The sequence below is a fragment of the Microtus pennsylvanicus genome, chromosome 13 (genome assembly GCF_037038515.1).
Source record: "Microtus pennsylvanicus isolate mMicPen1 chromosome 13, mMicPen1.hap1, whole genome shotgun sequence".
NCBI classification, from domain to species: Eukaryota; Metazoa; Chordata; class Mammalia; order Rodentia; family Cricetidae; genus Microtus; species Microtus pennsylvanicus.
Genome location: NC_134591.1, coordinates 73,070,139 through 73,084,412, shown reverse-complemented (window position 1 = coordinate 73,084,412; position 14,274 = coordinate 73,070,139). Strand labels below are relative to the sequence as shown.

The 14,274-nt window shown below is 48.7% G+C and overlaps 1 protein-coding gene across 1 annotated transcript; it reads left to right on the top strand.

Annotated features, from left to right (window-relative positions):
• The first annotated feature begins 2,249 nt into the window (after positions 1-2,249).
• LOC142834279 (chymotrypsin-like elastase family member 2A) lies at positions 2,250-14,238 on the top strand. Its single transcript, XM_075946576.1, has 8 exons — positions 2,250-2,309; positions 2,639-2,733; positions 6,568-6,665; positions 7,050-7,178; positions 7,499-7,635; positions 9,858-10,003; positions 10,905-11,057; positions 14,145-14,238. The coding sequence occupies exons 1-8, from the start codon at positions 2,270-2,272 to the stop codon at positions 14,160-14,162; spliced, it is 816 nt and encodes a 271-aa protein (XP_075802691.1). The 5' UTR covers positions 2,250-2,269; the 3' UTR covers positions 14,163-14,238.
• The last annotated feature ends 36 nt before the right edge of the window (positions 14,239-14,274 follow it).

Below are 14,274 nucleotides of genomic sequence, written 5' to 3'. Positions count from 1 at the left end.
CAACACCCCTCATCTTTGCCAGACTCTTTTGCCCTGAGTTTGCCACCCACACAGTAGTCCCAGAACTGTGCCGTCTGGCTTGCTCACTTCCTTTCTTTCTTCCCTTCTTCCCTCTCTCCCTCCTTTCTTTCTTTTTTGAGATAGGGTCTCCCGTAGCCCAGGCTGAAGTTGCTGCATAACTGAAGATGAACACCTGATGCCCCTGCCTCCATCCACAGGAGCCCTGGAATCACAGGTCTGAGCCACCAGGATCTAATGCTCTGCAGGGCTTCGCTACATAAACAAACACCCCTGAACTACATCTGCAGCCCCTGTGGTTGCTTGCATGGATTACATGCATTAGTGATCAGCTCTGAGTCCCCCGTAACTGTGCATTAAGGAAAGAAATGAGAGCACTTCCCCCTTGAAGTCATTGAACCAAGAGTGAGTCCAGATTTGAATTTTCTACTTCATGCTCCCCGAGACTTCTATCCTTTGTCTGTTGCCTGTATGCGTGTGAATATGGGCCTGCCTGGAGGCTGTGTAACTCTCTCTGTCCCTGTGTCTGTTTGCCCCTGTGTGTGAGACTGTCTCTTCTGTGTCTGTGTGTTCTGTGTCGGGGTGTCTGTTGTTGGATGACTGTGTCTGTCTGTCCCTCACAAAGGGTTTCGCTCTCTTTATTGAGTTATTGAGCAGTACAGAAAGCATCACATGGGGGAAGAAACTGGATACATTACTGAAATATTTTTTGTTTGTTTGTTTGATTTGATTTTCAAGACAGGGTTTCTCTGTAGCTTTGGAGCCTGTCCTGGACCTCTCTCTGTTCAAGGCTGGCCTCAAACTCACAGTAAGCTGCTTGTCTCTGCCTCCCAAGGGCTGGGATTAAAGGCATGTGCCACCACTGCCCAACTTGTTACTGAAATCTTTAGCAGAGTTTTACAAGAGGCTGAGTATTTGGCGCCAATGGATTCCAACTGAAACCTGACAATAAACATCACTGTTTATCAACCAGTATCCATAAATGGATGCTCTCAACCTTGGTGTTAGATTTAGAAAGTTTCTTTCTTTCTATCTTTCAATTGTCTTTTTTTGTTTTTAGTTAGTTTGTTTCTGTTTTGTTTTGTTTTGCTTTGCTTTGCTTTATTTTTTGAGACAGGGCTTCTTTGTGTTTTCTTGGCTGTCCTGGAGCTCACCCTGTAGAACAGCTAGATTTGAACTCAGACATCTGCTTCCTTCTGCCTCCTGCCTCCTGCCTCCTGTGTACTGGGATTTACCTGTGCCCCACGCCCAGCTGGGCCTGAATCCTTTCTTAACTAAGAAACTAAGGCCCAGAAGACTGACAACTTGTCTGAACTATGGCCCTCTGAGGTCACTGGCAAGGACTTGAGTCCAGGTCTTAGGAGCTGAATTCCAGAGTCTGGAGATGGAGTTAAAAGCATATACTACTTTTGCAGAGGACCAGAGTTTGGTTCCCAGCACCCACATCATAGTTCCAGGTCCAGGGAATCTGATGCCCTCTTCTTTTTCTGTGGGTACCTACAGAACATGAACATACTCACATGAACATACTCGCAATCTCAGCACACTTGGTGATTGGAACATGACAAGTCCTTCATTGTCCTGTGCCTTCGGGATGCCCAGCAGCCTCTCTGTTCTCTATCTTCAGCTGCCAGTAGTACCTGGACCCAAGCCATGACAACCAAAAACGTCTGCAGGCATCATCAAGTGTCCTCGGTGGTTAATCCAACCCATTGGAGAACCACTGGCCTGCAACGCTGTGTGCTCCCTAGGGTGATTTAATATTTCCTTTTGAAAATGCAACTCCAAGATCAAGCAGTAGTATTCTTCCTCCCCTAACATACAGCACAGTCCCTTGAAAGCAAATAGAATCTACATCTCTGTTGGTGTTGGTGTTTGGAGGTTGGGGGGCGTTGGTGAAACAGCCTTGTGTAGCCCAGACTGGCTTCAAGTACACTATATAGTCATGGATGATCTCAACTCCTGATCAACCTGCCTCCACCTCCCCAGTGCTGGGATTCCAGGTGTGTGCTGGCATACTCAGCCCAAACCAGGCTTCCATACCTATCTTTGCTATGTTTCTCAGTGTACTTCCATGATGATAGGTGGAAGGAAATGGAAAAAGAAATATTTGGATTCCAGCCCTTTATTCCACTGAACTTTGGGAAAATCTCCACCTTGCACACACTCCTTCCGATTCTCCCGCTGATAAGTCCACTTATAAAAACGAAGCTTAGCCGGGGCCAGACCTACAGACATCCACGGAAGCACCATGATCAGGACCTTGCTGCTATCTGCATTGGTGGCTGGAGGTAACTTCTGTCTGGTGAAACTGGGACCAGACACTCTCGACTTGTCTTGAGTGGCTGTCCCCTCTCGGGTTGGCCCCTTAGTTATAGGAAGCTTGAAGCAGGGTGTGATGGCACACTCCTATAATCCCAGCCATCAGGAGGCTGAGACAAGAGGATCACAAATTTAAGGCCCACTTCAGTTGCCTGACAAATTCAAAGACAAGCTGGGAACTGGGATGAAGTACTGACTGGCGGACCTATTAGATCACCCCAAAGCAAGGGTTTCCCGCTGGGATTTGGGTATGTCCACACACACAATCCCCAACTGGTACAACCCTCTCTCTTCACAGCTCTCAGCTGCGGGTATCCCGCTTTTGAGGCCCAGCGACAAGTGAGCAGAGTAGTTGGAGGTGAAGAAGCCACACCCAACAGCTGGCCCTGGCAGGTGAGTCAACCACACGTGGGTCTGATATTCAGACAAACATGAGGACTGGCGGAAATACCGAGGGCAATCTGGGCAACTTCACCAATACAATACATTCCTGCAGCCTTGGCCAGTTTGGAGGTTGAGAGAAAGGTAACTTCTCCAGAAGACTTCAAAAAGGAGCCCCCAGATGCCCACTTCTCTGAGACACACATTTGCAATGCTTGCTGGCGCATGGGGTTACTCTGTGAGGCAGTAGATGTCTCTCCTATGCAAATATTCTTTGTTTGAATGGACCAGTCAGGGCTGTTTATGCATATTAACTCTTAATTACACTGTTACCAATGAAAAAAACTGTTTCCTTGCACTGATAGAATCATAGTGCTGTCAAAACTGAAATTTGGCACTGGCACAAATGACTAGATCTTTCATAGGACATGTGTGACCTTTAAAATGGGTATTTTTTTTTAAATCTCTTACCTGGCATAATTTGCACTTAGTTGAAAAGTTGGCTGTAGAAGAGAATTTTGTTGCTGTTGATTATTTCGAGACGGGATCATAGGTCTGTAAGACCTGACTTAGAAAACCATACCCAACACCAAACACATGTTTTTATATGTATTGTTTTTGTGGGTCTGGGTTTCTCTGTGTAGCTCTGCCTGTCCTGGAACTCGCTCTGTAGACCAGGCTGTCCTTCAACAGAGATCCACCTGCCTCTGCCTCCCAAATGCTGGGATTAAAGGCACATGACACCATTGTCCAGGCTATTTTACATTTTAAAAAAGATTTATTTATTTATTTTATGTATGAGTGCTCTAACTGCATGTACACCTTTATGCCAGAAGTGGGCATCAGATCCCACTAGAGATGGTTGGGAGCCACCATGTGGTTGCTGGGAATTGAACTCAGGTCCTCCGGAAGAGCAGCCTGTGCTCTTAACCATTGTGCCATCTCTCCAGCCCTGTTCTACATTTTTTTAAATGTCAGAAGCACGTCTGTTTTAAAATAGCTTTCCTGGGAAGCTGGAAAGAAGGCTCCAAAGTGAAGAGTACTTGCTATTCTTTCAGAGGCCCCAGTTCAGTTCCCAGCACCCACGTAGCAGCTCACAACAATCTAGAATTCCAGTTCCAGGGCATCCAGTGCCCTCTTCTGGCCTCAAAGGGCACTAGACAAAGCACATGATGCATATACATACATAAAGGCAAACACTCATACACATAAAATAAAAACCAGTAAGCATTATCTTTTTTAAAAAAATATTTATTTTCAGTGTTCTGCCTGCATGTATGCCTGTAGGCCAGAAGAGGGCACCAGATCTCATTACAGATGGTTGTGAGCCACCACGTGGTTGCTGGGAATTGAACTCAGGACCTCTGGCAGAGTAGCCAGTGCTCTTAACCTCTGAGCCATCTCTCCAGCCCCAAGCATTATCTTTTTATATTCAACTGCTTATTTATTTATTATCTATCTAGATAGAGTCTAACCATGTAGCTCTGGCTATCTTGGAACTCACAATGTAGACCAAACCGGCCTCAAACTCAGAGATCCACCTGAGCGCTGGAATTAAAGGCATGTGCCACCACTCCCATCCTAAGTGCTGTTTGTATATGTGGAAGCTCTTTCCGTAGGTCACATGAGAAGTAGTTCACGGTCCTGCTGGCGTTGCTGCACGCAGCTGCCTTTGCTCACATGTAAAATGGGCATGAGAAGCAGTAAACGGTGCCCTGTGGGGTCACAGGAGTGATGAGAAGCGACTCTTGTGCTCAGCTCAGAAAGATGTGTGACACACGGCAATGGCCACAGTATCTAAATACTATTCTATTGGAATTATCAGTGATGTTGAGAGCCCTGCCCAAGTGGTCCCTATTTTCCTGATAAAGGAACTGGGACTCTGAGTGGTCACATAACAGCCCAAAGCCACCCTGTTAACTTGGGAAGAGTCAAGATTCAAATTTGATTCAGAGTATGTAGTTCAGTTGGTGTTTGGTAGTTCTGGTTAGATCTGCATTGCCACATAAAACTTTGGGCATGGCGGTGCAGGAACATAATCCTAGTATTTGAAAGGTGAAGGCAGGAAGAGAGGCGCTCAGGGTCACCTCCGGTTATATAAAGAATTTGAGACCACCTTGGGATATGTAAGATCTCAAGCATTTTTTTAAAGCAACTGGTTTTTTTGGTCCCCTCCATGCTACAGGAAGCTATTTCTTTCCTTCCTTCCTTCTTTCCTTCCTTTCTTTTCTTTCAGTTTTTTTTTTTTTTTTTTTGGTTTTGCTTGTTTGTTTTTTGAGACAGGGTTTCTCTGTAGTTTTGGAGCCTGTCCTAGAACTCACTCTGTAGACAAGGCTGGCCTCAAACTCACAGAGATCTGTCTGCCCCTGCTTCCCCAGTGCTGGGATTAAAGGCATGTGCCACCACTGACCAGCAGGAAGCTACTTCATTAATTCTCGATAAACTCACCTTCAAAACCAAAAGCAATGGCTCAGTCCTGGCTTTTCTGCCCATGAGAAAAAAGTTTCTATCCACAGGGAAATTTTGTGTATTTTAGATTGGAGCAGAATCCTTTTGAGTATCTTTCTTCATTTTATTTATATTTTAGTTATACTTTATTTTTATGTGCATTTGTGTTTTGCCCCATGTATGTCTGAATGAGAGTTCCTGGAACTGGAGTTACAGAAGAGCTATGAGCCGCCATGTGGATGCTGGGAATTGAACCCGAACCTCTGGAAGAGCAGTCACTGCTCTTAACCGCTCCATCTCTCCGGCCCCTCATTTTGTTTCTTTTATTGCATTTATTTGCCAAGTAGGGACTTACGTATGTCACAACACTCGTGGATGTCAGAAGACAACCTGCAGAAGTCAGTCCTCTCCTTCCGTGCGGGTCCGCATGGGACTGAGCTCCAGTTGTCAGGGTTCTTCCCTGAGCTCTCTCCCATCCCTCGTGTGTCTTTCTCAACCATTGTTGGGTTTGGGGCAGTACTGGGAATTTAACCCAGGGTGCTGCTTACTGATTTCTCTTCATGGCTTGCTCATGCTGCTTTCTTGCACAACCCAGGACCAGCTGCCCTGAGGTGGCACCTGCCATGGTGGGTTGGGCCCTAAGTATCAATCAGGAAAATGCCTGTATCAATTTCTCTATAGGAAATCTGATGGAGGCACTTTCTCAATTGAGGTTCCCTCCTCTTCCCAGATGGCGCTAGCTTGTGTCAACTTGGCATAATACTTGCCAGGACAGCACGCGTGTGCATGTGTGCACTGTTCTGGATGGTGTTGTCATAGAAACTTCATGGAGAAGGTGGCATCAAGCAGAAACCAGTAGGAAGTGGAGAAAGTTATGCTAACAGATTGCAAATACAAAAGCCCCGAGATTACATATCCACCTCCATGTCCTATTTAGCGATTTTTTAAATTTATTTTGTTTATCATGGATTTGTGTTCATTTTTGTTGCTGTTTTGAGACAAGGTTTCAAGTAATCCAGGTTATCCTGGAACTTGGTACAGAGCCAAGATTGTCCTTGATCCTCCTGCCCACACATCCCCAGAGCTGAGATTATAGGCATGAACAACCACAGTTTTGTGCTATTTTTTTCTATAAAGCATTAAAATGCTTTTATAGTAACTAGGTTTGGTGACACACACCTGCAGCCCCAGCACCCAGGAGGTGAAGGCAGGAGGATCAGGGGCTCTAGGTCATTCTTGGCTATGTCCCAATAGACCCTGTTTGTTGGGGAGGAAAATGTTTTATCTTGATGGTTTGGGTCTGAGGATAGACCCTTAAGCACGGGTCTGAGGGAAGTGCCCTGCCCACCTTGCCTTCCTCCAGTGCCCTCCCACAAATGTGCCTGTGCTTCCCCCCAGGTCTCCCTGCAGTACCAGTCCTTGGGGAAGTGGTACCACACCTGCGGAGGCACCCTGGTGGCCAACAACTGGGTCCTAACAGCTGCCCACTGCATCAGGTAACTGAGCACCTTTCCCTGCTCACCCAGCTGCTCACCCTACCATCAGTGACACTCAGCCCTAGAGCAAGGATCCCTGGATCCGTGTACTATAAAGGAGCCTGGAGAACCGCAGCTAGCCTGGCTGACGCATAGGCGCAAATCTATGCCTCAGTGTTGTTGAGTTCCTCTGTCCATAGGTGACACACACTGAGTGCCTTAGGCCAGGAGGATGTAGAGGAGGGAAAAGGCCAGCAACTCCCTTCTCGGGAGTACCAGTAATGGTTCTGAACAGGGGACTGTTTCCTTCATGGCGCTCTGCACTGGGGACACTCATGGGGTGTTTGTTCACAGAGGCTAGGGAAAAGTAGTCACTGACCTGTCTTGTCTCTCTGCTCCTCACAGCTCTTCCAAGACCTACCGTGTGGTGCTGGGCCGACACAGCCTCTCCACCGCGGAATCCGGCTCAGTGACTGTTCAGGTCTCCAAGCTTGTGGTCCATGAGAAGTGGAACTCTAACAACGTTGCCAACGGGTATGTTCTATCCCATCTGGCGTTCTCAGGGATGGAGTTGGTAGTTGCACCGAGAAGGGTCAACCCAACCGTCCTCTGCCCCTTCTGTATGGAAGGGAAGGAGCTCCCTCCTCCTAGAGATGGAGCCACCCCCCGTAGCTGCTGGGGCCCATGTGGGAATGCTGGAGTTACCAGAGAAAGGAGAAGCAAAGGCTTGCGGGAGAGTCTGCTACCCTGCCTGTGGGGGGCCAGCCTGGGATGGTACATGGGAAAATGACAATGGTTGCAAACAGGCAAGCAGGAATAGCCAACACCCTTGTTCTACCTTTCTTCTGACCCAGGTATGACATTGCCCTGATCAAACTGGCCAGCCCAGTGACCCTGACTAGCAAGATCCAGACAGCTTGCCTCCCAGCTGCTGGCACCATTCTTGCCAATAACTACCCCTGCTACGTCACAGGCTGGGGCAGGCTGCAGAGTAAGTGAAAGCAAGCAGGCACCTCCAAGGCCTGGCAGGGAGAGGGGGTGGTGTCACCTCTGTCATTGGGGTGTTTGACTGCCTTGGAGGGGCAGGCTGGTGGAGACTGGAAAGGACACCTGGTTCAAATCCCAGCTCTCCCACTATTAGCTATGTGATGCAGGCATATTACTGAGCCTTTCTGGTGGCTTCCTCATCTGTAAAATGGGCAGAGGACAGCAGGAGGAGGGAGGGAAGGTGGGGAAGCAGCTGTACATGATTAACGAGGTGCAAAGCAGAAGTCCAGAGAAACACTCAAGACACGGTAGCCCCTGTGCGTGAGCTGTCGCTGTCACTATGGTGAGGTGAGAGGTGTACAGGTCACACTGTGTATTTCGTGTGGCCCTATAGCCCAGAATAACGCATCCTCTGTGACCTCGGGCTTCTGGAGATCAATGAAATCCCACAGCTCTCGGCAGAGCCTCTTCTCACTGGCTAAAGCTGAGCCAGGTTTGATTGGTTAGTGTTCTGCTCACTGGTGATTGGTTCAGGAATGTCACCTGACTCAAGCTAAGCCAATAGGAACGGGGACTAGGGAAGACTCTTTCCCAGCCATTTTCTCCTCCGCAGAGAGGACTGAAGCCCGTCTACCAAGCAAGGGAACAAAGGAGAGGCAGGGAAGTAGCTCAGGCTTCTTGGCTGTACCCGCCTAGTTCCTCATTGGTAAAGTGGAAAGTATGACAAAGAGCAAAGATGTTTGTGAAATGCTCTGGACCCCGGAAAGTGATAACCAAGGGTCAATTGCGTGCTAATTAGAGCAGTCTTGGGCAAGACCCTTAAGTTCCGTGGCTTCCACATCCTGTCAAACAGGAGTAAATGCTGCCGTGAGGACAGCCTGTTTGGAGAGCCTGGTAAAATGCAGTTGAAGGATGCTGATGAGGGCTGGGGGACAGTTCAGCTGGTAAAGCGCTTGCCTTGCAAACATGGGGACCTGAGTTCCATCCTCAGAAGCCATGCTAAGAAGCCAGGTGTGGTTGTGTGTACTTATCATGCCAACTCTGGGAATGTAGAAACAGGTTGCTCCCTGGGGCTCCCCATTGGGAGCCCTAAGCTAATGATAGACCCCGACTCAAAAGAGGGATGGCCCTAAAGCAGCAGTTCTCAACCTGTGGGTCACAGTCCCTTTCAGGGAGGGTCACATAGCAGATATCATGCATATCAGATTCATTACGATTCATAACAGTAGCAAAATTACGGTTATGAATTAGCGATGAAAATAATGTTATGGTTGGGGGTCACTACATGAAGAACTGTATTAAAGGGTCACAGCTTTAGGAATACAGAGAGAGAGAATGAAAATGAACTTTATCCTGGCCAACTGTGGCAGTGATGTGGGGTCATGAGGAAAATTACCTTCATGACAGAATTTTCTTTCCCAGCTAGAAGGCTCCAGATGGCTTCCTGTCTTAGTTAAGTAAGAGTAACAGAACCAACTAGGTGTCAGGAACATTCCAGAACAAGGAGTCTGAAGCCTGTAAGAACCATAAACTTGCCAGGCGATGGTGCGCATGCCTTTAATCCCAGTGATCGGGAGGTAAAAACAGGCAGATCTCTGTGAGTTTGAGGCCAGTCTGATCTATAGAGTGTGTTCCAGGACAGGCTCTAAAGCTAAACAGAGAAACCCTGTCTTGAAAAACAAAAACAAAACATAAGCTCTCTTTCAGAGAGTCTTTTCTGCCTCGTTCTTCTCCGCGTCTAAAAAAAAAAAAAAAAAAAGGCATCCACAGCCCACAGCTCTCTGGCTTCCATCTCTTTATGCCACAGCCTCCAAGAAAGGAGCCCATTGGCTTTAGCTTGAGTCAGGTGCTGACCCCAGAACCAATCACCAATAGCCAGCATACAAGCCAATTGAGGGCACAGTGCAAACTAACTTGGCCACCTCCACTGCAACCTTGTAAGTGGGAGAAAGTTGCATGGACCAGAAAGAAAGGGGCGAACAGAAATCTAGGCGGTGATGCTTACCCACCCACTCCACCCCTGTACCGTATGTACGGCTGGCAAGCTCCAGGGACCCTCCTGACTCCGTCCCCACCCCCACGGCCACACTTGACTCTGTCCGTGAGCACTGGGGATCCGAACTCAGGCCCTCAGGCTTTCATGGCGAGCATTTAACCGACAACCCCACTGCCTCCTTTTTACTCGGAGTCTCTGCCCACTCTCACCTTCTCTCTGGTCTCATTCAGCCAACGGGGCCACTCCTGACGTCCTGCAGCAGGGCCGCCTGCTGGTTGTGGACTATGCCACCTGCTCCAAGTCTACCTGGTGGGGAAGCACCGTGAAGCAAAGCATGGTGTGCGCTGGTGGTGATGGTGTGACCTCCAGCTGCAATGTGAGTATCCACCACTAGGTGGCCCAGTCTACAACCAAACATGGCCAGGATGTGGCAGTGGTGGGGGTGGGGGGTGAAATGTTGGGGGTATCCTAGGGTCCATCTTCTCCCTCCCTCCTAGGGCAGGAGCCTTGCAAATGGTTCTGGACCATTTCAGAACCTGACCTTTGTTCTCAGTCCCCAGGAAAGATGGTTTAAGCTCCCTCACCCTGTCTTTGCCTAACAGCTAGGAAGTCTTGAGTGTTTCCTTGGATCTCATCCAGGTCTCTACTGCCATCCCACTGTAATGGCCCAAGGTGGCCCCTTGGGTAGCTCCTATAGAAGTCTTCTTAGAGACTGTGGCACGAACCGAAGGTCTTGTTATAGGCAGATTCTTCTGAGGGGGAAGGGATCCTCACACCTACAGTCAGTGCCTGGCCTGCGCAGACCCCTCACTCCATGGTCTCCTTCGGGCAAGTCTGAGCCTCTAATACTCAGTTGCCTTCTCCAGTGAACCTGAGAAACTCAGACTGGCCTCACAGGCTTGAAAAGACAAGAGGCACAGAAAGTGCCTAGGTGCAGCTTGGGGCACGTACCTATCGTCCCAGCACTAGGGAGGGTGAGGCAGGGGGATTGCTGCACCTTTTAGCTCAGCCTGGACTACATGGAAAGAACCTGTCTGGGAGGAAAAATGTGAGCCAAGCCGGAATCATAATCCACACCTGTAATGCCAGCATTTATGGGGCTGAAGCAGGAGAGCCAATTGTGAGGCTGATCCCCAAATAAAGATATGCCAGCTCCCGTAGACAAGGTACCACAACCTGGGACCTGGCTGGCCTCAGAGGATGGTGATCAACAAGAATATACTAAGAACCCTGCCCCCTTGGGCATCCTCCGTTCACACCCAACTCTGGCTTCCTAGGGGGACTCCGGCGGACCACTGAACTGCCAGGCATCTAACGGCAAGTGGCAGGTTCACGGCATCGTGAGCTTCGGCTCCTCTCTGGGCTGCAACTACCCCCGCAAGCCATCCGTCTTCACCAGGGTCTCCAACTTCATTGATTGGATCAACACGGTAAGCACCACCAGCCCCAAGCCCGCAGTCTGCCATGAGGCCTGTGGGGCTTCCCAGGATCAGCAAGGGTTATCTCATTTCTTCTTATGGGTACACAGGTCCAGCCTTCACCCTCCAATGCAGTCAGTGGTCATATATGTTTACAAAGTCCACAAACCCAAAGGTTTGAGACCCCTACAGCCTTAGTTGTCAGCACTTAGTTCCCCTGAAGAGTGCTCCCCCATCCCCACAAGATGACCAACTGTCCCTATCTGCCCCCTTTGGACTATTCAGTCCTATGTTGGGCCACTCCCAGGCAAATGGGACCGAGTCCTTTCCTGGAAGCCCAATTTCCTTTTTACTATAACAAGCACAAATTATTAAAAGAACAGTAGGGGGAATGTAGGCAGTACAGTGTAAGCCTTTCGAGTACCAAGACCTGAGTTCAATACCCAGAATCCCTGTAAAAAGCCAAGCATGGTATGGTAGCCCATGCTTGTAATCCCAGTGCTGGGGAGGCAGAGACGGGAAGATCCCTGAGACAAGCTGGCCAGCCAGAGCAGCTGAGGACACAGGCAGCAGTTGGGGGTAGCAGCCAGAACAGTGGGAAACTGGCATGCTCAAAGGATGGAGGGAGAGGGAGTCTGGGGAGGGATGCCAGGGAGGGAAGGGTTCTGCCCACAGGGTGTATTTTAATTCACTCCTCTGTAGCCTCCCCTTTGGTTTGTTTTCCTGTAAAATGGGATTTGAACTAAACGGACTTCTCAGCAGGAACAGCAAGGATGGTGGCACTTGTGACAGAGTCCATAAAGTAGGGAAGTTGTCATTGTCTCATTACCTCCAGTTCAATCTGCAGGGAACCTTAAATTGAATTGGATTGTTAGAAAACCAGATATGAACTGGCAGCCATGCACACGGGGAGAGGGTGCTGTCCAAGCCAGCCTGAGACTGCTTCCAGGCTTGCCCACTCGTCCTTGCCAGCTTCTCAGTCATCTGTGTGCTGGTTCTGGTCGGCCCACACTAGACTTAGCCCCAGAGCATCCAAAAAAAATTGTTAAAGAGCTCAGAAATGGATCAAGGAGATAAAGGCTCTTGGTGAGAAATTTGACTGACGGCCTAAATTCAAAGCCCAGCCAAGTTGTATTTCAATTTCCATACTTGTGCTGTGGTACATACGCACATACACACATACACATACACGCACACACATGCACAAATACATGCTTCTTTTTTAAGTAAGTTAGAGAATAAAAACCAGAAAATCAAGAGGGTTTTTTCCATTTTGGTTTGTTTTGATTGTGAACTGGGGAGAGAGACATGTCTAAGTTTTGGCAGAGGGAAATCTAAACTCAGTTTAGAGCATTTCAAAGGATTCTCAATGACTGGGCAGAAAGATGCTAATGGGTTTTGTCTCGGGCAGATTCTGGGATCTTTTGTGGCCCCAGCTGCTGCCGTCAGTCACTATGCAGCTGAGCCTGGCAGCACCTTTGGGACCTAAAGCATGACTTGTTGTCCCAGCACCTGCTGTTCCCAGCCACAGCCACAGGCAGACAGAGCAGGGCAGATGGCTGCGGGTGGGGGTGGGGGCCGTCAGGAAGGTCAAAAAGGGAAAGTAAACCTTGCTGGGCACCTGAGCAGAGCCTTTGCGTTCTCAGGAGAGCAGTCAGTGTTGGAAGTCAGGGATTAGGGATGGCGGCCAGCAGGAGTAGGGAGCTGAGGAGCCAGCTGTCCCTGGAGGAGCAATGGGAGCCTCAGAGGGTCCCAGCCCAGGGCCGCACTGTGTGTGCACATGCAGCCTGAAGTCTCAAACAGCTGCAACCCTGAGGATGCTGGGAGCACCTGTCTAGACAGCCTTAGGTGATGAGCCAAGGCCAGCAAGCTGCCAACAAAAGGCACAAATGAGATCAGGCAGCCCGAGACATTCACCCTCTCAGCAGCTGTCCATTGGAAAACGTCAGCCTGGATGCTTGAGCAATCACAGCTTTATTGTTCTGTCCTGAAAGGAATATATTTCTTTATTTAAAATATTGCTTATAAAAAGAATATAGGAGTTATTAAGTAAGCAGGGGAGATCTCACTTTAACCTGTGTTCCCATTTTACAGAGGGAATCACTGTGAATTACATGCCATGTGCTCTTCTGGGTTTCGTGTGCATATAAGACAAAAATATAAAACAAAACAAAAACCTGTATTGCCAGACATAATCAAAACATTTAGCCTGGAATGGTGGCAAACACCTTTAATGCCTACATTTGGGAGGCAGAAGCAGGCAGATGTCTGTGAGTTCAAGTCCAGCTTGGTCTACAAAGTGAGTTCCAGGACAACCAGAGCTGTTACATAAAGAAACCCTGTCTTGAAGAAGAAAAAAAGCAAAACCAAACAAACAAACAAGGGATGTTTCACCATTCCGTTGTAATGCCTGCACTGCTGCGGTGAGCAGCCTTGGACAAGCCTTGGACTCTGCTGAGGGGCTGGGCTATAGCAACCGGCAGCTCCACTGTGTATGGAGACTGAATGTTAGAATGTACAGGGAATCCCAGCACAGGGGAAGGTGAGAGGGTCGGGAATTCAAGGGCATCCCTGGCTACAAAGCAACTTTGAAGCCATTGTGGGCTATGAGAAACCTCATCTCAAAAAAAAAAAAAAAGCCCCAAGGGCTATTGTGCAGCTCCATGGTAGCGTAGGTGTGAGACCCCAAATTCCATCCCAGCACCAAAACCAGACACATCCAAAAAAGTATTTGATCCGCTAATTGGTCTTGGAAACAATTAGCCCGGTGTAGTGGTGCACACCTTTAATCCCAGCACTGGGGAGGCAGAGAGAGGCAGGCAGCTCTGTGAGTTCAAGGCCACTCTGGTCCACAGAAGGACTTCCACAACAGCCAGAGCTACACAGTGAGACCCAGTCTCAGAAAAACAAAGAAACAGATTGCACCCAAAGCCACACCAATCTGTACATTTGTCATGCACTCATTAGAGATGCGTGGCCTCTGGTCCTGAGGCCCCAGCAGGACTCCAGGTGAAGATCCCTCTTTACAGGTTGGGAAAGCCATGACTCCCTGAGAATCAGCCATCAGGGTAACCTCACCTTCTCCTGTGTGTCCTGCAGGTGATTGAAAAGAACTAAGGGAAGATGGCTCTGGGGCTGTCACCTTGGAAATGCAGTCACATGGAAAGCAGTAATAAAGTGACTCTATGAATCACATCCTGGTATGATCTGTCTTATTAACCAGACGTCC

What these genes read in the sequence shown, in the direction of transcription:
- LOC142834279 (XM_075946576.1), top strand. Translation starts at nt 2,270, where the DNA reads ATGATCAGGACCTTGCTGCTATCTGCATTGGTGGCTGGAG. An exon ending in ACAGCTGCCCACTGCATCAG is followed by an intron (nt 6,666 to 7,049) that starts GTAACTGAGCAC and finishes TGCTCCTCACAG; the next exon opens with CTCTTCCAAGACCTACCGTG. An exon ending in AGGCTGGGGCAGGCTGCAGA is followed by an intron (nt 7,636 to 9,857) that starts GTAAGTGAAAGC and finishes GGTCTCATTCAG; the next exon opens with CCAACGGGGCCACTCCTGAC.